The 25897-nt window shown below is 39.2% G+C and overlaps 1 protein-coding gene across 7 annotated transcripts in view; it reads left to right on the forward strand.

The window, feature by feature from the left end:
• Positions 1-19185: 19185 nt before the first annotated feature.
• RTTN (rotatin) overlaps positions 19186-25897 on the forward strand; it is a 137332-nt gene continuing 130620 nt past the window's right edge. For 4 of the 7 annotated variants that reach the window (XR_003794500.1, XM_029229393.1, XM_029229433.1 and 1 more), the window contains exons 1-5: positions 19186-19240; positions 19581-19768; positions 20629-20806; positions 22475-22564; positions 24953-25046. Coding sequence is in view for 5 of the 7 variants with exons in the window: in XM_029229393.1 (XP_029085226.1) it covers positions 19210-19240; positions 19581-19768; positions 20629-20806; positions 22475-22564; positions 24953-25046 (581 nt within the window). In the remaining 2 variants the exon portion in view is untranslated. Of the gene's footprint in view, positions 19241-19580; positions 19769-20628; positions 20807-22474; positions 22565-24952; positions 25047-25897 lie in introns of those variants that run through there. The other 3 variants (XM_029229402.1, XM_029229411.1, XM_029229420.1) reach the window with 3 other exon arrangements.

Raw genomic sequence — 25897 nt, forward strand, 5'->3', positions numbered from 1 at the left:
ATTTATTCATTCACTCATCAGTTGATGGATGTTTGCACTGTATCATTTTTTTTGGTTGTTAAGAATACTGCTGCTATACATATTTGTGTACTGATTTCTACATGAACACGTTTTCATTTCTCTTGGGTGTACACCTAAGAGTGGAATTTCTAAGTCATATGGTAATTCTATATGTAGCATTTTGAGGGACCACTAAACTGTCTTCCACTGTGGCAGCACCATTTTACATTCCCACAGGCAATGTATGAGATTTCCAACCTCTCCACACTCTTATCAATCAGTACTTGTTATCTTCCTTTTTTTTGTTGTTGTTGTATAGTCATCATAATGGGTATGAAGTGTAAATGTAAACACATTGTAATTTTTATTCACATCTTTATTGGAGTATAATTGATTTACAATGGTGTGTTAGCTTCTGCTGTATAGCAAAGTGAATCAGCTATACATATACATATATCCCAATATCTCCTCCCTCTTGCGTCTCCCTCCCACCCTCCCTATCCCACCCCTCTAAGTGGTCACAAAGCACAGAGCTGATCTCCCTGTGCTATGCGGCTGCTTCCCATTAGCTATCTATTTTACATTTGGGAGTGTATATATGTCCTTGCCACTCTCTCTCTTCGTCCCAGCTTACCCTTCTCCATCCCCTTGTCCTCAAGTCCATTCTCTATGTCTGCGTCTTTACTCCTGTCCTGCTGTTACGTTCTTCAGAACCATTTTTTTAGATTCCATATATATGTGTTAGCATACAATATTTGTTTTTCTCTTTCTGACTTACTTCACTCTGCGTGATAGACTCTAGGTCCATCCACCTCACTACAAATAACTCAATTACGTTTCTTTTTATGGCTGAGTAATATTCCATTATATATATGTACCACATCTTCTTTATCCATTCATCTGTCAATGGACACTTAGGTTGCTTCCATGTCCTGGCTATTGTAAATAGTGCTGCAATGAACATTGGGGTACATGACTCTTGAATTCTGGTTTTCTCAGGGTATATGCCCAGTAGTGGGATTGCTGGGTCATATGGTAGTTCTATTTTCAGTTTTTTAAGGAACCTCCATACTTTTCTCCATAGTGGCTGTACCAATTCACATTCCCACCAACAGTGCAAGAGGGTTCCCTTTTCTCCACACCCTCTCCAGCATTTATTGTTTCTAGATTTTTTGAGGATGGCCATTCTGACTGGTGTGAGGTGATACCTCATTGTTGTTTTGATTTGCATTTCTCTAATGATTAGTGATGTTGAGCATCCTTTCATGTGTTTGTTGGCCATCTGTATATCTTCTTTGGAGAAATGTCTATTTAGGTCTTCTGCCCATTTTTTGGTTGGGTTGTTTGTTTTTTGGATATTGAGCTGCATGAGCTGCTTGTAAATTTTGGAGATTAATCCTTTGTCAGTTGCTTCATTTGCAAATATTTTCTCCCATTCTGAGGGTTATCTTTTCGTCTTGTTTATGGTTTCCTTTGCTGTGCAAAAGCTTTTAGGTTTCATTAGGTCCCCTTTGTTTATTTTTGTTTTTATTTCCATTTCTCTAGGAGGTGGGTCAAAAAGGATCTTGCTGTGATTTATGTCATAGAGTGTTCTGCCTAAGTTTTCCTTTAAGAGTTTTATAGTGTCTGGCCTTATATTTAGGTCTTTAATCCATTTTGAGTTTATTTTTATGTATGGTATTAGGGAGTGTTCTAATTTCATTCTTTTACATGTAGCTGTCCAGTTTTCCCAGCACCACTTAATGAAGAGGCTGTCTTTTCTCCATTGTATATTTTTGCCTCCTTTATCAAAGATAAGGTGACCATATGTGTGTGGGTTTATCTCTGGGTTTTCTAGCCTGTTCCATTGATCTATATTTCTGTTTTAGTGCCAGTACCATACTGTCTTGATTACTGTAGCTTTGTAGTATAGTCTGAAGTCAGGGAGCCTGATTCCTCCAGCTTCTTTTTTTGTTTATCAAGATTGCTTTGGCTATTCGGGGTCTTTTGTGTCTCCATACAAATTGTGACATTTTTTTGTTCTAGTTCTGTGAAAAAGGCCATTGGTAGTTTGATAGGGATTGCATTGAATCTGTAGATTGCTTTGGGTAGTAGAGTCATTTTCACAATGTTGATTCTTCCAATCCATGAACATGGTATATGTCTCCATCTGTTTGTGTCATCTTTGATTTCTTTCATCAGTGTCTTATAGTTTTCTGCATACAGGTCTTTTGCCTCCTTAGGTAGGTTTATTCCTAGGTATTTTATTCTTTTTGTTGCAATGGTAAATGAGAGTGTTTCCTTAATCTCTCTTTCAGATTTTTCATCATTAGTGTATAGGAACGCAAGAGATTTCTGTGCATTAATTTTGGATCCTGCTACTTTACAAACTTCATTGATTAGCTCTAGTAGTTTTCTGGTAGCATCTTTAGGACTCTCTATGTATAGTATCATGTCATCTGCAAACAGTGACAGCTTTACTTCTTTTCCAATTTGTGTTCCTGTTATTTCTTTTTCTTCTCTGATTGCTGTGGCTAAAACTTCCAAAACTATGTTGAATAATAGTGGTGAGAGTGGACAACCTTGTCTTGTTCCTGATCTTAGAGGAAATGGTTTCAGTTTTTCACCATTGAGAACGATGTTGGCTGTGGGTTTGTCATATATGGCCTTTATTATGTTGAGGTAAGTTCCCTCTACGCCTACTTTCTGGAGGGTTTTTTATCATAAATGGAGCACATTGTAATTTGATTTGCAGTTCCTTAAATGCTAATGATATTGGGTATCTTTTCATGTGTTGATTAGTCATCTTTTTGAAAACATGTGCAAATCTATTCAAATCCATTTTCATTTTTCAATTGGTTTATTAGTCTTTCTATTGTTGAGTTGTAAGAGTTCTTTATGTACTCTGGTACTAGACATTTATTTAATTTTCAAATATTTCTTCCCATTCTGTAGATTGTCTTTTTGTTTCTTGATAGTATCCTTTGACACACAGAAATCTTAAATTTTGAAGTCTGGATTATTTTTCCTTGGTTTTGGTTTTCCTTTCCTTTGGTTTTTCCTTTCACTTTTGGTGTCATATCTAAGAAACTATTGCCTAATTCAAGGTCATAAAGATTCAGACCTGTTATCATCTAAGAATTTTATGGTTTTAGTTCATACATTTAGTTTATTAAGTAAATAAATTTGTACATAGAAATCCTAAAGTAAAAGTAAAATGTAATTTTTCTCTTTTTCTACCTTTTTGCAATTTCAAACATGTCTTTAATGACAATGATTATAGTGAAAACTCCAAATATATAATTTAAAAAATCCAGTGATATAGAATTATTTGGGTAGTGGAAATACCCAGACTAAACTATAAAAAGGACTATACATCCTTTTTGAGAGCTTTATTGCATGTTTGTTTTTACAATGCTCAAAATAAAGTTGTTGTATTTGATGTCAAATTGACACTAGTTAATTATATATATATATTTTGCAATTTCTAATGCTAAGTAGCTCCTGTAGCCTTCATTTATATACTGTTTAGGTGTAAATCATTTCTGTTTTCTACTTATCAGTTTTTTTTTGCCAAATACGTTTTCAGTTTCTTTTTTATTCTTCATTGAATCTTATTCATGCTGTGTATTACCATAGAGAATCCTTACATAGCTCAATAGTTAGTATATGTTGTTTAAAAAAAGGTTATGAGCAGCAAATTGTGCATTTGACATCACAGGAAATGATTTTTATTTTCCATGGGGTAAATAATTCAAATTCTGACTGCAGCATACAGGCCATTATCATGACAGTCCTCAGACCTCCTGACTGGTCATTTCATGCATACAAGAAAAAACAAACCAACATCTCTTATATTTGCTGTCCACATTGCCTGAAGCAGATTTAGAGTCGTGCACAGGAAAATGATTAATTACTTGAATCTTCCCCATTCGTAAAACTTGTCTCTCACCAGCACTGAGTAAATCCTCTGAGCTGATGCTGTGCAGAGGCTGGAGCACATGTAAGCACTGTCTGAGCTGCTCTTTATCCTGTGAATGCCATTGCTCCCTAGCTAATCGCAATAGGTTCTTTGCTGCTGACTTCATGCTGGAAAGACTGTGCCCCATAATTTAATTAGTTGATCATTCTAATCTGCTAATTTAACTTCTTTTGAGTATTGTGTCCCTTGCAGAGACATTTTTGAGACTTAATGGACAAGTGTACAGTTTCCAGGCAGTGTGCCTTCATTTACTGAACCAGTATGGCACCTTCCGTAGTTGATTTAACCCTTCTGTTCTTTGGTATTATGAGGTGTTCAGCCAGACCTACTGAGGTGCGCTCCTTATGACCAGTTGTCTACAAAGCACCTGCTTTCCTGAGAAAGGATCTTATTACTAAAACATAGTTCTTGCCAAGAAGAGGACTTAGTTTCTTTGGCTGGCTCGATGCTTGATCAGACTGCTTGTTTGGTCTTTGCTGTGTTCAGCCCAAATTTCTTCCTTCTCCTTTTGTTCTGGGAAGGTGCTGCTACGAATCACTTTCCATCCTCCCTCCTGGAAGCTGGATCGTGCTGTGCCCAGCCCAGCAGCGAGATTGTGCCGCGATATGAGTACAATGGTTCTAGTTCCTGCCACCTTCTCAGGGGAGTCATTTGGGTCAAAGGACGGCCAAAGAGTTACATTCTGCACCTCCCCCTCCCCCATGGCTGTCAGCAAATACTGTCCGTCTCTCTGTTCCTCTTTCTGGTCACCCTCCTCCCTCCCTCATTAAAGGACTCCCATTGGAATCAGTAGGGCAGGGCCAGCAAAGTCAGGGTTTGTGCTACCATCTGTCCCTTTGTTCCAGGACAGCTGGTTCCAGCAGAGCTGGCTTAAAAACGGAAATACTCCCACAGGGGAAATCACCTGAAACTCAAAAGCACCTGAGCAAAAAGAAGCAGAATCTCCTATAACGAACTCTGTGACCTTGGGCTTGAAGCCTCATTTCTTCACATTTCAGTTTCCACACCTGAAAAGGGTGAGAGTGAACTGGATCTCTTTCTTTATTTCCTGCAAGTTGATCAACGCTTTGGGAATCTGATGAAAGCCAAGGACTTTCTCTTTAAACAGTGCACGTGTACAAATAAGAAAAATGATAAAAAGTTAGGGATTGACTGACACCCTGGGACCAAGGCCACTAGGTTAAAATAAAAAATAAAGAAGCAAACAAACAAAACCAGAGACACAATCTCTAAGTTTGTGTTTTGACATCTCACATTCTGCGGTTCCAGCCTCCTCCTTCCACGTTCTTGACCTGCCTGGAATGTCCTCAGCACTGACGTGTCCCTCATGCCTCATTTCTGTGTTATGTTGTCACATGTTCGTTTTCCCATGAGTTAACTGTAAAGGGACACCTTTTGGCAAAATTATGAAACTGTGATGAGACACTACAGGACCCTATCATTGGCCATTTCTTTTCACTTTTGAACTTTCTCTCTCTCTTTTTTAATAATTATTTTTTAAGTTGTGGTAAAATATACATTAGATAAAGTTTACCATCTTCACCATTTTTAACTGTACTGCTCATTGGCAGAAAGAGATTTGCATTGTTGTGCAACCATCATCATTATCCATTTCCAGAACTTTCTTTATCATCTGAAATTGAACTCTGTACTCAGTAAACAATAACTCCTCATTCCTCCAGCTCTTGACAACCACCATTCTATTTTCTTTTTAAATTTGACTACTCTAGCTATTTCATATAACCGGAATCATATAGTATTTGTCCTGTGTCTGGCTTATTTTACTTATCATAATGTCCCCGAGGTTCATCCATGTTGTAACATGTATCAGAATTCTATTCTGTTGTAAGGTTAAATAATATATCATTGTATATTTGAGCCATATTTTGTTTATCTATTCATCTGTTGAGGGACACTTGGGTGGCTTCTGCATGTTGGCTATTGTGAATAATGCTGCTATGATCAGGTGTGTATGAATGTCTGTTTGAGTACTTGCTTTCACTTATTTGGAGGTATGTACCCAGAAGTAGAATGATAATTCAATTTTTAATCTTTGGAGGAACTGCCATCCTATTTTCTGTAGCAGCGCTAACATTATACATTCCCACCAACAGTGCACAAGCATTCCAATTTCTCCATCCCTTCGCCAACACTTGTTATTTTTTGGTTTTTGTTTCTTTAGAGCAGCCATCCTAGTGGACGTGAGGTAGTATCTTATTGTGGTTTTGATTTGACTTTCCCTAGTGATTAGTGATGTCGAGCTTCTTTTCATGTGTTTATTTGCCATTTGTATTTCTTTGGAGAAATGTCTATTCATTTCTCTCTTTTTAACTCATACATTTATATTTTTTTCTGTGCTTTATTCCCCTTTCTTTCTCTGTCTTAGATTTTTGCTCAGTTGGTGGCGCTAAATACACACGTAATTTAATTGTGTGGTAGTTTTGAGTGTAAAAACAAGAGGAACAATTGCTTAGTTTTCTCTTATTTATTACTATTACTGTTATTGCATTTATGTTCCTAAAATTGAAATGAATCTAAAAAATAAGCATCAAAAGAAACTTGCCTACTCTCAATTATAACATAATTCTCAGTGTCTACCCACCTACTAATGTAGACACACTTTGAAGACTCTATGCATCTAGCAGATTAGCTTAATTATTTCCACTGGTACCATTTCACAGGGTTAAATTTTTCTTTATAAATTTTATTTATTTATTTATTTAATTTCAATTTTTGGCTGTGTTGGGTCTTCGTTGCTGTGTGTGGGCTTTCTCTAGTTGCAGCGAGAGGGGGTTACTCTTCATTGCGGTACATGGGCTTCCCATTGCAGTGGCTTCTCTTGTTGCGAAGCACAGGCTCTGGCGCATGGGCTTCAGTAATTGCAGCATGCAGGCTCAGTAGTTGTGGTGCACGGGCTTAGTTGCTCCGTGGCATGTGGGATCTTCCCGGACCAGGGCTCAAACCCATGTCCCCTGCAGTGGCAGGAGGATTCTTAACCACTGTGCCACCAGGGAAGCCCCACAGGGTTAAATTTTAATTAATACTTGGATCACTAATTATTAACTAAATGTCTTCAAAAAAATTACACCATGATGTAACACTGAAACTAAAAGACAAAGATTTCACAGAATATTGTTACATGCCAGGCAATGTGATGAAAACAGGAAAACTGGCTAAATCTGCCAAGTGTTAATAGAAATCCCTTGGAAAATTATAAAATACTCAGAGATAAATGACACTTAAAGCATTACATGCCAAAAATTTGGGGACAAATCTAGAGCAGAATAACATAAGTTTATGTCTTTGGATACATTGATCAGGAAGCAAATAAGAATCAAAATCTTCCCTGTCCTTTGAGATAAAACATGTACTAGAACAGCCACTTGGCCTCTGAAGTGGAAGGCACACGTACAGGCCCTACACATCTGTATTGCCTCCTGATATCTGGACTGTTGTGAGAAGGAAATAAAATTCTCTCTTTCTTAAGCCACAGATAGTTTGGGCTCTGTTAGGGCAGCTGAGCCAATATCCCAACCAACAGAGATCTACTTCACACCTCTTACAAGATAAACTCCACCCCTGTGAACTGGAAGCCTAACGGACATGGTTAAGCCGTGACACTAACCAAGGAAGGTAAGGAAAATGTCTTTGAGACTTGGGGTGGAGGAGGTGTTTTAAATAAGACCCCAAAAAGTACCATCCACAGGGACTCACAATGAGAGAGATTTGAGTACATAAAAATTAAGTAAGGATTTTTGTTGAATGAAGGACAACATAGAAAATGCTAAATGGGTGACAGAAGATCAAAAGTTATTTTCAATGTGCAAAACGAGTACATAGATCAGTATCTAGACTATATAAGGAAATCTAGTCAGTTGACAAGAAAAAGATAGGGAACGGTACTCATTTTCTGTTTGCTGCTATAACGGATGACCACACACTTGGTGGCTTGAAACAACACAAATTTACATCTCACAGTTTTGTAGGTTGCAAGCCTGACATGGGTCTCACTGGGCTAAAATTAAAGTGTCTGCAGGGTTCCGTATACTCTGCAGACTCTAGAGGAGAATCTCTCTCTTCGCCTTTTCTTTCCAGCTTCTAGAGCTGCCAGCATTCCTGGGCTCATGGCCCCTTCCTCCATCCTCAAAGCCAGCACAACAGCATGTGAATCTTTCTCACACTGCCTCACGCTGACCTCCTTTTCTATCTTCCTTTTCCACTTTTTCTTTTTATAAAATCACTGAACTGTGCACTTTATTTTTTATTTATTTAAATAAATTCATTTATTTTATTTATTTATTTTTGGCTGTGTTGGGTCTTTGTTGCTGCATGCGGGCTTTCTCTAGTTGCGGTGAGCAGGGGCTACTCTTCGTTGTGGTGCACAGGTTTCTCCTTGCAGTGGCTTCTTTTGTTGCGGAGCACAGGCTCTAGGTGCGCAGGCTTCAGTAGTTGTGACACGGGTTCTAGAGCGCAGCCTCAGTAGTTGCAGTGCGTGGGCTTAGTTGCTCTCAGCATGTGGGATCTTCCCGGACCAGGGCTTGAACCCGTGTCCCCTGCATTGGCAGGCAGATTCTTAACCACTGCGCCACCAGAGAAGCCCTCCTTTCCCACCTTTAAAGCCCTTGTAACCACACAGAGCCCACTCAGATGATCTAGGATAATCTCCTTATTCTAAAAGTCATCTGATTAGGAATCTTAATTCTCCTTTGCCGTGTAAAATAATGTACTCATAGGTTCCAGGGATTAGTATGTGGATGTCTTTGGGGGAACATTATTCTGACTACCAGGCACATACCAGAACAAAAAACAGGCGATATGAACTTCTAGAAGGGGGAACACTGATGATGAACAAATTTAGGTCAGAAACTACCAGCACAATGATCTAAAGCATTATCTGGAAGTTCATTCATTTATTCAATCAGAATATTTATTAAGCAGATAATGTGGGCTAGATTCCTACAGAAATGCAAAGATGGAGAAGTCAACAACAGGCCCCTTTGAGACCCTGCCCTGAGCCATACGAGGTGTCCTAAAATACTATAGGGAAAAAATCTATTTTAGGATGGGCATCCTCAGAAAATCTACAAACAACAAATGCTGGAGAGGGTGTGGAGAAAAGGGAACCCTCTTGCACTGCGGGTGGGAATGTAAAGTGATACCCACTATGGAGAACAGTATGGAGGTTCCTTAAAAAACTAAAAATAGAATGACCATATGACCCAGCAATCCCACTACGGGGCATATACCTTGAGAAAACTAATTCAAAATGCACCCCAATGTTCACTGCAGCACTATTTACAATAGCCAGGTCATGGAAGCAACCTAAACACCCATGGACAAACAAATGGATAAAGAAGATGTGGCACATATATACAATGGAATATTACTCAGCCATAAAAAGGAACGAAATTGGGTCATTTGTAGAGACGTGGATGGACCTAGAGTCTGTCATACAAAGTGAAGTAAGTCAGAAAGAGAAAACAAATATCGTATATTAACACATATATGTGGAATCTAGAAAAATGGTACAGATGAACTGGTTTGCAAGGCAGAAATAGAGACACAGATGTAGAGAACAAACGTATGGACACCACGCGGGGAAAGCAGGGAGGGGTGGTGGTGGTGATGGTGTGATGAACTGGGAGATTGGGATTGACATATATACACTGATGTGTATAAAATTGATGACTAATAAGGACCTGCTGTATAAAAAAATAAAATTCAAAAAAAAAAGTCTATTGATTGTGGACACCTACCTTATGAGACGTGTCCTTCAGAATTCCAAGACTCTTGTCTTCATTTGGAAGTCAAAATGACACAGTGTTTAATCTACCTGATTGCTGTACAAGGTTACCTTCCCAAATTAAAAGACCAAAAACATTAAAAAAAAATTACCAGGGTTAGCTCTGGATTACCTTTTCGTCTTAACTGATATCCCACTTTCCCGTAGAGATACCTAACTTTAAAACGGAGCCAGCCCTGGAAAATATCCACGGTATCAACGCGCATTCTGTAGCAGCGACTGGAATCAGTATTTTATTTGCAGGTCCTAGATACGTTCAGCACAGCTGTATCACTGGCAAGGCAGGCCTGAAAGTCAGGGTCATTTTCTGATTGTCAATTAAATAGATTACTTTCGGCTGGAGCACAAACGGAGGTCATTATTATTAAAGTTGAGTTGAGGGAGGTTACCCACATGGGAATCACCTGAAGATTACAGGAAAATGTATCGCTGTGCTGGATCTCAAAGGAGCTGGGTTTTATTACATTTTCCTGGAAGTAACACTTGCCCAGCATCATATATCTGACTGCAATAATGAGGTTATGTGACTTTACACATTGAAAAAAATATCTAAACATAACCAAAATATTACTTTGAGCTTCCCCTGCACTCTTCATCCAAGGACTTTAGCTAATTAAATCTCACAGTTTGGAAATGAAAGTGTATACTTACCTCATTTTACCAAAGAGAATGTTCTGGGGAAGTTAAATGATAGGCAGTTACCCCAACTGAAAGGAAGTGGGGAAACGGGGCAGGTATGTCTTGCATTTACCGAATAATGTAGGTGATAAATGTAATGAATCTCAGAGGTTCACGGGAGGACCACCCAATCTCTAATCTATCACTTTCGAAGGGCTGTGTCTAAATGTCACCAGATACAGGGGAAAAACACTCTCACAAATTCACAGGAAAGGACATTCTGTGATTTTCCTCGGCAATCTATTTTGGTGTCTTTACAAAATAGGTCCTTTATAAAATAAATTCTTGTTCTCAATTTAATGTCTTCTTATTGCTTTTCTTTTTATAACACTTTCTTGAGATATAATTCATTGCCATATCATTCAGCAATTTAAAGAGTACAATTTCCATGGCTTTTAATATATTCACAGATGTGTGCAACCATCACAAGCAATTTTAGAACATTTTTATCATTTCATAAAAGAAACCCCTCACCCCTTAGCTATTACCACTCTATGCCCCAATGTTCCCCAAATCTAAGGAAGCATGAAATCACTTTCTGTCTCTATAGACTTGCCTATTCTGGACGTTTCATATAAATGAGATCATATAATACGTGGTCTTTTGTGTCTGACTTCTTTCATTCGGCATCATGTTTCCAAGGTTCATCCATGTTATGACATGTCTCAGTCCTTCATTCCTGTTTTTAGCTATATAATGTTTTATTGTTATAGATATGATTTATCCATTCCATACACTCATTGTTTCTCTTTTAATGAATTGATGGACATTTGGGTTGTTTCTACCTTTTGGCTCTTATGAATTAATGCTGCTGCCAACATTCATGTGCAAGCTTGAGTGAGTACATATGTTTTCATTTGAGGGTGTATAATACCTAAAAGCAGAACGGCTGGGTCATATAGTAACACTATATTTAACCTTTTGAGAGACTGTTGACTATTTTTCAGAGTTGCTGCAACATTTTACATTTCACCAGCAGCGTACTGTATAAGGGTTCTGATTTCTCCACACCCTCGCGGAAACTTGTTTTTCTCTGACCTTTTATAAAAGTTTCAATTAGTTTTTTTATTGAGGGAAAATTCACATACCATTAACATTTTAAAGTGTACGATTCAGTAGCATTTAGTACATTCACAAGGTTGTGCGACCATCATTTTTATCTAGGTCCAAAACATCTTCATTACCCCCAAGAGAAGACTTTGTAGCCATTTATCAGTTACTCCCTATTCCCCCCTCCCGTCTTCAAGCCAGCAAGAGAGGCCCCACCAGAAACCAAATTTTCAGGCACCTTGATCTTGGACTTCTTGCCTCCAGAACTGTGTGAAAATAATTTCTGTTGTTTAGGCCCCTCGGCCTGTAGCATTTTGTTATGTCAGCTCGAGCAGACTAACACACAGATAAATGGAATCATAAAATATGTGGACTTTTGTTACTGGCTTCTCTTACTTAATAGAATGTTTTCAAAGTTCATCCATATTGTAGCATGTATCACTACTTCATGCCTTCTTATGGCTGAATATTATTCAATTGTGTGGATATACTATATTTTGTTTATCCGTTCCTCCATTTATGGACATGGGAGTTCTCTTCACCTTTGGCTATTGTAAATAGCACTGCTATGAACACACGTGCAAGTATTTGCTTGAATACCTGTTTTCAATACTTTGGGGTATAAATCTAGGAGTAGAATTGCTGGGTCATATGTTGATTCTGTGCTTACCTTTTTCAAAAACTGCCAGGGTGTTTTCCACAGTGGCTGTAACATTCTGCACTTCCACCAGCAATGTATGTGGTTTCCAGTTTCTCCACATCCTTGCCAACAACGTTACTGCCCCCAATTTTGATTATAGGCGTCTTAGAGGGTATGAAGTAGTATCTCATTCTGTATTTTGATTTGCATTTCTTGGATGACTGATAATGTGTAGGATTGTTTCATTTGTTTATTGGCCATTTATACATCTTCTTTGAAGATGTGTGTATTCATATCCTTTGTCCATGTTAAAATTGGGTTATTTGTCCTTTCATTGTGGAGTTGTAAAAGTTCTTTACATATTTTGATTAATAGATCCTTATTGGATGTATGAGTTACAAATATTTTCTTCCGCTCTCAGGTTGTCTTTTCACTTTCTTGATAGTGTCCCTAGAAGCACAAAAGTTTTAAATTTTGATGATGTCTAATTTATCTATTTTTTTTTGCTTGTGTTTTTGCTGTCACGTCTAAGAAGCTATTGCCTAACTCACATTCCTGAAGATTTATGCTTATGTTCTCGTCTGCGAATTTTATAGTTTTAGCTCTTGTATTTAGGACTTTGATCTATTTTGAGTTAATTTTGTTACTGGTGTGAGGTATGAATCCAAATTCGTTGTTTTGCATGTGGGTATCCTGTCCCATTTGCAGAAAAAAATTATTCTTTCCTCATTGAATTGTCTTGGAATCAGTTGACCATATATGTGAATGATTATTTCTGAACTTTCAATTCTATTCCATTAGAGTATATGTCTGTCCTTATGTCAGTACCAAACATTCTTGAATACCGTAGCTTTGTAGTAAGCTTTGAAATTGGGAAGTATAAGTCCTTCAACTTTGCTCTTTTTGAGATTATTTTGGTCAGTCTGATTTCCACGTGACTATTATTTTCATACGGATAAGGTTGTCAATTTTTACTAGAAAGGCAGTTGCGTATTTGATAGAAATTGCTATGAATCTGTAGCTCATTTCGGGAGTATTGCCATCTTAACAATAGTAAATCTTCCAATCAATGACACAGGTTGTCTTTCTATTTATTAGGTCTTCTTTAATTTCTTTCAATGATATTTTATAGTTTTCAGTATAGAAGTCTTACATTTATTGTGTTAAATTTATCTCTAAGTATTTTATTCTTTTTGATGTTGTTGTAAATGGAATAATTTTTTCCTCTTCATTGTTTTAAATTGAAGTATAGTTGATTTACAATGTGCCAATCTCTGTTGTACAGCAGTGGAATAATTTTCTTAATTTAATTTTTGGATTGTTTATTGCTAGTATATAGATATAGAATTGATTTTGTGTATTTATTTTGTATTCTCTAAACTTGCTAAGGTCTATTTTCATCTAATAGTTTCTCTGTGGATTCCTTGGGATTTTCTCTATATAAGATCATGTCAATAGCAAACCGAAATAGATGTACTCTTCCTTTCTAATCTGGATGACTTTTCTTTTCCTTGCCCAATTACCCTAAATAAAACTTCCAGTACACTATTGAACAGAAATGGTGATAGCAGACATCCTTGTCTGCTTTGCCACATGTATAATGAAGACCCATATTTATTAAATTGTGCAAAAAAGGCATAGTTCAAATTTATGTTGCTTTGCTATTTGAAATGGAACATGAATATATCTTGGTTCCATCCTTCCATTCTAAAAGGGCATAAACTATTTATTAACTTTCTATCTTGGTATTGGGAGGATAAATTAGAATTTGACAATCCCCTTAAAAGTAAATATTATGTAAATTCATAGGAAAAAGTTATGGGGCATGATTAGGAAAATTCATGAGAGGGGGATGAAACCTCAGGCCTCAACCATTTTTCCCTCTTAGAGATCAGAATTATTAACAAATCGTGAGCTTTATTTTTTTTATTTTTTTTTTTTGCGGTACGCGGGCCTCTCACTGCTGTGGCCTCTCCCGTTGCGGAGCACAGGCTCCGGACACGCAGGCTCAGCGGCCATGGTTCACGGGCCCAGCCGCTCCGCGGCATGTGGGATCTTCCCGGACCCGGGTACAAACCCGCGTCCCCTGCATCGGCAGGCAGACTCTCAACCACTGAGCCACCAGGGAAGCCTGTGAGCTTTATTCTTAAATAAAGCAGGCTGGGGTCCAGGTGACTTTCCTGGAAGGCACACAGAATGTTTGCTGCCCTGGGGGACTGTGAATTACTTCTGCACAGCTATTGGTTAGAGCCCTTTTGTTTAGGAATCCCGCTCGCATTGTCTTCATAAATAAATTAGTATCCCAATTAATATAAAAGTAGCCTGTAAAAGGATTGCCCCTTTGGGCCAATAAATTTCTTCTCTCTGAAAAATGAGGAAAAGGGGTCAGAGCACTGTTTTTTTTTTCTGGAAATTTCGCCTTGATATGGCTGTACAAATGGTTGAGGTTGTGACCTCCAATCATTGAAGCCTCCCTCGCTGAGCAGCAAGGTCGTTTCTGGGGCCCAGGCCCCCTCTTATGAAGGGAGCTCCTACCCTGTGGTTATACCTGCAGGTAACACTGGGATATGGTCTGACATTGCATTTGATTCCTAGAAAGAGGATTATTTCAGTCCTTTTGGGCTACTATAACAAAATAGACTGGATGGTTTGTAAGAAACAAATTTATTTCTCACAGTTCTGGAGGCTGGAAAGCCCAAGATCAAGGCACCAGCAGATTCAGTGTCTGGTGAGGACCTGCTTCCTGGTTCATAGGTGGTTTCTTTTCTTCTGTGTCCTCACATGGAAGAAGGGAGGAGGGAACTCTCTGGAGCCTCTTTTACAAAACCAGAAATCCCACTCATGAGGAGTCCACTCTCAGGACCCAATCACCTTCCAAAGGTCCCAATTCCTAATATTATCACAAATGGGGATTAGATTTTAACATGAATTTTTTTTGGTGATGGATGGGGGCAAGACATTCAGTCCATAGCAAAAAGGCATCCTTCACTTTGACAGCTGCTCAAATGTTTATTAGTTGTAACTACCTCTTATGGAGGTCCTGGGATAAGTGCTTTCTCTGAGTTATCTCCTTTGGTCCTCAAACAGTCTTATCAGTAGGTACTATTATTAATCCCAATGTCTACTTGTAGAAGTTGAGGTTAGAGAGTCATCAGGTTGTTTTTCCCCCTACCCAAAATTCTTTCCCCCCATTTTCTGTTAATACCATCCTTTTCCTTAGTGGAAGTCTTCTGCCCACCTCCTTGTCACCCTAATATAGTATCTTGTTATTAGATCCAGTTAAAATATCCTGCCCTACTGTTCAGAGAGTGTGAACAAGTAACCTAGGATCAGGTAATCTCATAATAATGATTCTGATGAAGTTCTTATCATGGATTTGATATCCAGATGTTGAGGGAGAAGGTTTCCTTTTCTCCTAGAGTCATTACATGGAAAGATGGAAGCCTGGATCACAATCCTTGCTTTTCCTACATTTTTTGGAGAATTTTTCCAGTAATATAAGAGAATGAAACACACTGAGAGAAACATAGCAAAGAGATTGAGAAAAAGAATCGTGATATTTTTGAGTCTCTGAGGCCAGATCCTTTTCTATAGTGAGATAATGAAAACTCATTTTTGCTTACTTGTTCGAGTTAGAGTTTTGTCATTTGCAACCATAAGCTTATCCACAATTATGCAGCTAATGTTGCAAAGCTGGTTTTAAATCTCTGCCTGTCTGGCTCTAAAGTTTGTGCTCTATGCAATACTTTGGTTATACAGCTCTGAGCCAGATATTTCAAGTGAGTCAAGTAGCAGGCATAAAGTGTATGAAAGACTCAGGTTCACAACCGGCAGACCTACTGTACATAACCCCAAGTGTTAAAATTCATGTCCAAATTGTGAGGAGAACAAAACTGCACATCTCTTTGAGAAAACAAAATTAAGCATTTTTCTCCTAGAATAAATCACCATAGATAGTAGTCATATGAGTTCTTAGGAGGGCAACTGAATATTTCCTGTGTAATTATCTTCATCTAATCTGAATGATCTGATATAGCAGACTGAGGCAATGACTGATTTACGCGTATGACAGTAAGGTTGAAGAACAATTGAGAATTAAGTGGATCTCGGGAGTAATTAGTAGAATTTGACCTGTGCTCTGGGTCCACATGTAGTTCTCCATAATGTTGCATGGCTTGTGCTGATAAGCAGACCTCAACACATAAGATCTTCATCCTTCACCCCTTTACTGATCCACATATGTACTGCCAGTTGAATGATTGCCATTTACCATCATGTAAAATTCAACGTGTATTTATTTTGTTTGCACTCAAATAAATATAACAAAAACTGTTGTGAGTACACATAGAAAATTACAAAGATACATACACATACAGTTCTCCATACATCTATGCAGATACCTATTGTCCATTTTTTTCAAGTATTTGGGCATCACTTAAAATATTTGACCTTGAAGTTCAAAATTACAAAAGCCCCAGCTGTTGACTGGGATATAAAAAAGTAGACATTAATAACTAAAGTATATGCAACAAAGACAGCAACCACCCTTCTAAATAGATCTTGGGTGAAGTAGGAAATATCAAAACAGCAGTTTCAGGATGGTTGAGAATAATAACAGAATATTATAAATCTGAATTCATGATATATGATTGATGATTTTCTTAGGTGCAGATTCATGGACTTAAAATTCACTATAACTAAATAAGAAAGAATAAAAGTAAAGCAACAAAAGCTTAACCTCAAGAAGTTAGAAAAGGAATGGCAAAACAAACCTAAGGAAGGAAGGAGAAAGTAACTGATATTAAATAAAAGTACAGTTAATACATTAGAATATATATATATATTTTTTTGGCGTGCGGGATCTTGGTTCCCTGACCAGGGATCTAACCCTTGCCCCTGCAGTGGACGCACAGAGTCCTAACCACTGGGCAACCAGGGAAGTCCCTATGCATGTTTTTTTAACAGTAGAATTAATAAATTGAAGGTTGATATTTTGAGGAAAAATTGGCAAATCAATACTTAGTCTAATAGGAAAATGATGGATAACTGTTTTGCTTTGAAAGTAATAAGCAGGACTTAATTATTTTTGTCTAATTAAAAAGCAATATATGCTCAACAATAAGTTAGAATATAAAAGCAATGTAAACGATATCATTTCATAGTTTGATCCCCCATTTTACTTACAAAATGGCTGTTTTAAATTATTTTTCTCCCACAGTATCATCGCCCCATACCCACCGACATCCTCAGTTTATTATCACCTAAGACTGTTCAACTTAGAAATATCAACTTAGAAATATCATTGAAAAATTATTTCTCTTATTCCTCTGAACTGTTTTGTGCCTTTTGACCTTGACATTTCAAATCTACAGCTAAATCCTTCATACCTGTATAACTACAGATACTTCGCAGTTGGTATAAGTGCCTCCACAGTTTCCATTTTTTGGTCCATTTGGGACACTTATGCATCAGGAACTATTGTCCTAGGGTTGAGCAAGGCAGCCACTGTTACACTCTTGGCCAGGCAGGCTTAGGTATGGGCTGTCAGAGTCTTGGTTAAATATCCACAGTCTCTTTCTTCCCCCGTCTGAGTTCTTTCTGGTTTCTCCCATTAGCCACAGTCAACTGGATGCCTGAGGGCCAGGGAGCCTGGGTGGTGCAGCCTTTTCCTGTGTACAAGTCAGTTACCTGCAGAGGCTGGCAGAGTGGGAAGGAGCCACTGGAGGGCCACATGGAGAATAACCAGCATGCTAGCTGCCCTTTCCCCTTCTTCTCTTCCTCCCAGAGGTAATCTGGCCACACAGACTTTCTCATTTTGCCTGACTTTGACAGACTCACTCTGAATTCTTGCCTTTGCATGTACTGTTTTCTTTGGCAGAAATTCCCTTACTCCATTTCTTTGCCTGGCAAACAAACTCCTACTTATCCCTCAAGCTCCAGCTCAAATGTCACCACTCTTTTACCTACACACTTGTAGAGGCAGCAAAGTCCGAACAATGGGACAAAGAAACATAAGGTCGGGTCCTCAATCAGCCACTTACTAGCTGCTGTGGGCCAGGTACTTCTCCGATTTTACGTAGTCCCCCACCCCCACCCCCTTTTTTTTTTCTTCTGCAAAATAGGAATGGGAATTGCTGCCTTGACATCCTTTCTCCAGGGATGAAAAAATCCGTGAGATAAAATGTTCTCTAAAATGCAAATCACTTTACAAATTTAGTTCTGTTGTGGTTGCTCTTACCATTGCTTAGATTTTTTTCTATCAGTTCAGACTGATCACAGTGCAAAAGGCAACTTTAGTGGCATTCAAATACGAATTCAAATTCCTACTCACCCCCTTTTCTTTCTACAGCCCCCTTTTTCTCTTCTGTTAAGTTATTCCGCCCCCCGCCCCCCGCCGCCGCTCTCATTTCTTTTTCGGCTTGTTTACTCTGAACCCAGGTATCCAAGGTCATTGCATGATTGTGCAGGTGCATCTCACAGTTAAAGAGGTTGAGTCATTTAGTAACGGCAGGGAGGTAGGGGTGGAACGGGGTAGGTCATCCTAACAAAACGCTGCACTCTAAGTTGTAAAGTTCTGGGAGCTGAGAATTCAGACTGGCAGGGTCATAAACGAACCCCACTCAGATGGAGGGTGCAGGTCCGACTGGGGCTTCTGCGCGAGCCTCTGCAGCCCGCGCCGCAGCCCGCGCTTGGACGCCGGAACCCCAGGCAGGCGGGAGCGGTGGCGGGTCCGGAATTCCGGGAGGAGCGCACGAACTGGCGAAGACTACAACTCCCGACGTGCACGGCGGCCAAAACGCGTTCTATCCCTGCTTGACTCCTCATACTTTCCAGTTCTTACGACGGAGTCCGCTGTCTAGGAACTGCATAGTAGTCACTATAGCGAGACTGTAAGCTTCTCTGTTGGCGCGGGGACCGGAACATCTCACGGAATGCCTCTCACTCTTTGGGTCCTTCGCTCAGGCGTTGAGGAACTCGCTTTCGGACCTGCCGGGTTTCTAGGGGGACAGTAATTGTGGTCGGACGCTGTGGCGCGGCAGTTTAATTTTCCGGCGGCGGCTGGTTGAGCGGGACGAGATGGTCCTGACGGGGCTCATCAGGAAACTGGGTAACAGTCTGAGTTGCCCCTCGCCCGGGTCGCCCACCCGTCGTGGCCGCTTGCTGAGAATGGCTGTGTCACGTTTCCGAGGCCGGGCCGCCCCGCGACGGCTTCCTGTCTCGTCCGGGCTTCGGCAGGGCAGCCCCCGGGGGCCCACCTCGGACTTTGTGTAAACTCCGCAGTTCGCGTCGTGAATGCACCAGCGTCCTGCGTGTGGAAAAAACTGGTTTCTTTATTTACTTCTTCACCGCGTTCCCGCCCCCAGCGTAGATAATGAAGTTTTAGGGTAAATTCCCTGTGGGCGCCTCTTTGGAGTCGGGAAATAGCTCTGTGCTGTCTTCTTTGACAGGTCATCAGCTGGCCGAGATCAGGGCACGCGCTCTCAAGAATATTCTCTGCAAGATTGAGCACAGTTTAATCTGCTGTGCTGATCTGGTTCAGGAGAGGCTCCTTTTTCTCCATTTGCTGGAATGGTTCAATTTCCCGTCCGTTCCAATGAAAGAAGAGGTTCTGAGTCTGTTGAACAGATTGGTCAAGGTAGGATCATTTTGAAATAAAATAATCAAACAAGTGAGTATTTCATAGTCATTTAATTGTAGCATTTGTTGAAAATTTAAATTATTAATTTTTTAAAAAACACGTGTGAACGTTGAATTTTAATTCATTTGGGTATATAGTGCTCCATCCTCCTTTTCTCTTATTTGTGATGTTGAATCTCACATTGTCTCTGCTGTGTTCTGAAGTAACACAGTTTCTGAGTTCAGGTATGTTCTGATTTGGGGGATCGTCTTTGGAGGTTAATACTTGTCATTCTGTTTTCCCTTATGGTTCTGTTATTTACATGTTAAAATGAGATGTCTTTGTATAAAAGAGAACACATTTAAAGATAAAGTTACAGACCATGATACTAAACAGCACAAGTGTGTTAAACTGTTTTTCCCATATCTGTTTTTCAGATTTATGTTTCTCAGTCTGTCTTGAGAGTAGTTAGTTGTCAGGGTCAGATATCAAAGTGGCAGGTTTAACTTTTCCAAACTGTAAATCGCGATGCAGTTGTAGGAGATACTTATTACTTTGGCATCCTTTGAGTGACTGGAGGTAGAAGAGGATACAGTGAGTGTCAGTGAAGAGAAATAATCAATTTAATAAATAAAAGTAGGAATGGATAGTGTGCATTTCTAGCGTTCAGTGTCTGGGCTTTTCTCTCATAAGTGTTATTAAATGTTTTACGTATGTCTCTGTAAATCTACGTCTTATGTATATCACCGCAAAAATTATGTTTTAAAAATGAACATCTGGTATACCAAAAATAATGTCATGTTTTGATTGCTGTAAAATAAAGTCTGGAGATTTTGATATTTATAGTTGTTCTCAAGACACTCCTTTTCTTATTTCAGTATCCCCCAGCAGTCCAGCATTTGGTTGACCTTGGTGCAGTCGAATTCTTATCTAAACTTCGTTCTAATGTGGAGCCGAATCTACAGGCTGAAATTGATGGCATTCTGGATGGACTTTTTATTCTTCCTTCAGAAGTTCCTGAACTACATTCTGCATCTTACCAAACCAGTCAAACTGGTAACTCTTTGGAATCACTCTGATGAAATCAATCAGTCAGTTTGTTAAAACATAATATATTGGTTCTAATGGTTAATTCTAAGGAAAGGAACCTTAGATTAAAAAAAAATAATAATCCTCCCCTTCTCCCCCCCTGCAACTCTTATTTTTCTTATGTTAACTTACATGAATTTGATCGTAATTCCCCTCCTCTAATGTTACAGAGAGGAGGATACTTGTGTGTTTTTGTTTTGGTCAAGGGGCATAAAAGATGAAGTGACTTTCTTTTTGTGAGACTAGTTTGACAGATTATCTTTTTTAGCAATAACAACAGATTTTCATTGAGCACTCTTTACTATGTGACAGACGTTGTTTTAAATATTTTATACTTGCATTTTGGGGCTGTGTTCTTCATATAGGGAGGATGTCTGCCCTGCTTATGATTTTGTTGCGGGATCCAATCAAAATGAGCTACACATGGTATACTGGCTAAGATCAGAGTCAAAGAGACATGGATTTAAGTCCCAGTTCTGCCACTAGTTGGGTGACCTTGGCTAAGGTACTTAATCCCTCCAGGCTTTAGTTTTCTCATCCAAAAATTGGTACAATAAGCAAGAACATCTTATAGGATTTTTGTAAGGATTAAGTGGGGCAATGTCTGGACGGTGCTCAGCATAGGGCCCGGTGTATATGAAGCACAGAATCCTTGTCTGCTACTGTTACTTGTTGTTCTTGTTATTATTTGATGTCCAGTATAGTGCCTTGCTCATGGAAAGCATTTAAATTGATTTGAAGGAAAGAAAATGCTCTCGAAATTTATATGATTGAGTAGTAAAAGTATAAAAAACTGTGTTTTTGCTCATTTAATCTGTTAGACCCTATTCTTCTCTATGCCAGTGCTGTACTGCCACTGCTGTGACCCTCGGTCCTGCTGTTAACAAGAACAACAATAGCAGCTGCCATTTACTGAGTTTCTTGTGTGATTGTGATTTTTAACAGTGTATTTTGCAATTTCTGTCTAAGCTATAACAAATAAAGTAGAATCTTAAATCATGAATTTTCAACCTAGTTTCTTGCAGGTGAGTTTAGAGGTATGGTCTAGGGCTAATTTTTAGTTTTCTGTATTAACATTAGAACTACTGGCATGAAAACTTCAAACAGAAAATGACAAAATTTGGTTTTAGCCTTTTCTTCATTCTCAATCTCATGACAACTGAAGTGCTGAATATGTAATCATGTATGATAGGGGATCGTCAGAGTTATTGAAAGATAGTGTCTGACTCTTGCTTTTGACAACTTTTTCTTAAAAAACATGAAAATCGAAGTGATCAGGAAATATGTAGAGTAAGGGAGAGGAGAGCGATGGACTAAGAAGCTGAGATGAACAGGTCTTGAATAAATACCTGTAACAGGTTCTTTATGTGCATCGTGGATGTTTTCATTCTAAGAAATAATTGTAGTTACATAACAGTAAAAGAGAGGGAAAACCCTCAATTGGAAATTGACTCGGCATCTACATTTTTTTCCTCTTTAGGAGGACAGACTATTCAGAGAACCATAACTGGATTATTTTTCTAGTTTTTAAAGTGATTCAAAAACTTAAGATAAACCATTTGTATTTGAAAAGAGCAAGTTTCACTTTCAGCAAATAATGCATCAGTAACACAGTAATGTATATTTTCTTTTCAGAATTGCCACAGCAACCTGAAACCTTAACGGGATATTTTCCTCAAGACAAAAGTACTTTCCAGCAGATGGAAGTGCCTCCAAGACCTGTGGGTGTGTATCTACAGGGACGTAGGTCCTGTCTACCTGGGAAATTGGAAATTAATGTACTTTCCCTCATTGTTGTGAAGACATATTGTGGTCAGACTTAAATGTTTAAGCACCAAACTGAAAGTTTGTTCCCTCAAGTTAGATTAGGATATAGAGTCTAAATGGTGAAACTGTGTATTATTCTAAGTGCCTTTGACCAGCTCTGTAGGCGGTGGTAATGGTGGCCGTGGTACTTGGTGCTTATCGAGCCGGGAGTCTTTGTCAAGAGCCGAGCTGTGCACTGTACACACCACCTCATTAATTCTCCAGCTCACTAAGCGGTACTGTCGACCCAGTGACTCAAGCCAGAGGCTCAGGATCAAATTTGTTTCCTCATTTATCCTTACTCCAACATTCAGTTGACTGAAGAGTTCTGATTTAGAGCCTCTCTCAGGAATGTCATCCAGGTCTTTTTGCGTCTGGCCTCTGGTCAGTCATATGCCGCCTCCTCAAAGAGACCTTCCCGAGGACTCTAGCCAGTGATCACTTTTTATCTACATTTGGTTTTCTTCCTATATGTATTTATTAAATTATGTATTCATTTACTTCCTGTTTGTCTCCCTCACTATAAGCTTAATGACAGCTGCAAATACTGCTTTACCTGTGTGGGTGTGGGGAACAGTGCCAGAACTGTATTAGGCACTCAGTATGTATTTCTTGAATGAATGAATGAATCTCCATGGAGTCCCAGTGAGGCTGGTATTATTGTTAACGCCGTCTTACTGATGAGAGCACTGGGGCTCAGAAAGGGTAAGTCACCTTTGTACTGGGTGACACAGTCAGGGCATGGTTAAGTAAGCATGTGCTTCACATCTTACTGCCTGCATGGTTGAAATTAAAAGGCTGCTTCCAAGGATATATGTGCGGACGTCAAGCATCCAGTGTAACTCAGTTTGGAAGCCCTCTGTTATAAAAACGATTTCGTAGAAACTCTCAGGTTGAGTACAGCATAAGAAAGAACAGAAAACTTGTTCAGCTGTTAAAATACTTTACCTTTCAAAGTTTTGTTAGGCTTATAGGGAGCTTTGGGTTTTTTTTTTAGCAGTTATTTTTTTCAACCAATGTTTATTTTGTTTTTTTAGATGTTGGGGGTAGGAATTTATTAATTAATTTATTTTTGCTGTGTTGCGTCTTCGTTTCTGTGCGAGGGCTTTCTCTAGTTGTGGCAAGCGGGAGCCATTCTTCATCACGGTGCGCGGGCCTCTCACTATCGCGGCCTGTCTTATTGCGGAGCGCAGGCTCCAGACGCGCAGGCTCAGTAGTTGTGGCTCACGGGCCTAGTTGCTCCGCGGCATGTGGGATCTTCCCACACCGGGGCTCGAACCCGTGTCCCCTGTATTAGCAGGCAGATTCTCAACCACTGCGCCACCAGGGAAGCCCCGGGAGCTTCGGTTTTGACATGGTAGTTCTTTGTGTTTGTGGCTGAGAGGTTTAATTGAGTGACAACGAGAGACATCTGAAGGGAGGGTCTTCAGGGCTGGGAATCATGGGTATTTGAGTGAAGCGGTTGAAACATTCAGGAAGATTGAGATGGTAACATTTTTATGTGGGTTGCAGTTTGTGGATTGATGGTGTGGCTTATTTTGGACACATCTTTATGTGTGCAGTATAAGCCTGTCCTTCCCTCCACCCACCTCTTGTTTTTCCCTTAGAAAGTAAACCCTGCTTTTATGTTAGCACTTTTGAAGGAAGCAACTGCTATGTTTGAGAATTTAATAATACTATTATCTGAATTTAACAACTCCATGCTCTTTTCAGAGCATTTTGCAGAAAGACTGTTGCCCGTTTGGAAGGGCTTATGTGTTGCCACCTTAACCTGTACACTATGTGTTTAAAAATAATTTGAAGGAAGGTAGTATAAAATTGCATTTGGTTTCTCGGATTTCTTTTAATCTTGTCTGAGCACTGATATTTGAACTTTAATCTTATGGTCTTCAAGTCATCTTCAAAGAGGTTTAAATATCTAACACGATTTAGGATATTTGAACATGACTAATTAAATATAGTATATGATTACGTTTATATCGTTTTTAATTTCTACAGTTAGAGATCTCCAGATGCCAGCTCCTTTTTTGTTTATGTTCTATGTTCTGGTTAGCCACATGGTGAAATAGAAAATTTAATTGATGCTCTAAATGTCATTCAATATTGGTTTGTGTTTAATACCCTTCTAATAATAGTATATGAGTTCTGTTTAAATTATGAGAAGAGAGCTCTGTTATTTATTCTGTGAGGGCACTGTAGGCTGTGCCTCTGTTTGAGGACTTGTTTTAAAGGTGAAGCCTTATTCTGAACATTGTGCATCTGTCAGCATTGTCTCCTTTGATGCCTTAAGTTTTGCTCTTCCATTAGCAGCAAATCCGACCGCAAAGTGTTTGAAGTTTTCTACCTTCCCTTGGCTCCCCCTGACCACAGCTGATAGGCATGTTCTCTCCTCTAATGAAAGGTACGGTACCTGATGTATTTCAGGTGTTTTGGCTTTTGGTATTGATATTTATAACCCTGAAGTCTGAGAGTTACTACTGTACATTTTCATCAGGAAAAAAGATCCTGAGTGGCTGTGATAGGTAGCAGTGGGAATGTATGAATGATTTTCAGTATTTCGAAAAACAAGCCAGAAAATTCCTCTTTGCCTTGAATCAGGCTTCACATCGTTTCTTTTTTATGCTTAGAATCCTGTGCACTCCTTGGTGATGTGAGTCATCTCTTATCAACCAGATTGGTGGCCATTGCTTATGCCCTTGGTGAATAAAAATGGAGAAATTTAGCATAAATGCAGTCTTTTTAGTAGACAATGTATTTCAAAACGTGGACTCTGTTAGGAGAAGGTTGGGGACCACTGATCTGATCTGATGTATTGGATTTTATTTGATCATCACCCCCAAAAGTAGAGAGCCAATATCTAGAAGTTTGGAGACTCTTTTAATGTCTAGTTTCACTTTTTGCTGAAACGTAATTTCAGTGAATGCCACATCAAATGAGTTGTCTGCCTTTTTTTGGTGAGAATCTGAAAAATAAAGACCAACTTCTAGAGTTAGGGCCCAATACAGGGGGATGCTATGAAATGGCTTTGGATGATGGCCCTTTTTACTGATGGGCGTCAGTAAATTCTCTTGGAATAACATATTGAAGAGGTAGCGTGCACACGGGGATGGGGCAGGGGTGGTGTTGATCTGTCACTTTTGAGTCGGTCGCTAAGGAGGAGGTATGGTCTCCATTGGGCGCCTGTGGGTGGTGAACTGGGTGGACTGGAGCTGGGCTGAGAGCAGGTTTGGTTTCTTGGGGTGAGAGGTGAAC

Source organism: Monodon monoceros, unplaced genomic scaffold (assembly GCF_005190385.1).
Source record: "Monodon monoceros isolate NGI ecotype Baffin Bay Population unplaced genomic scaffold, NGI_Narwhal_1 Super_Scaffold_1, whole genome shotgun sequence".
Taxonomy (NCBI): domain Eukaryota; kingdom Metazoa; phylum Chordata; class Mammalia; order Artiodactyla; family Monodontidae; genus Monodon; species Monodon monoceros.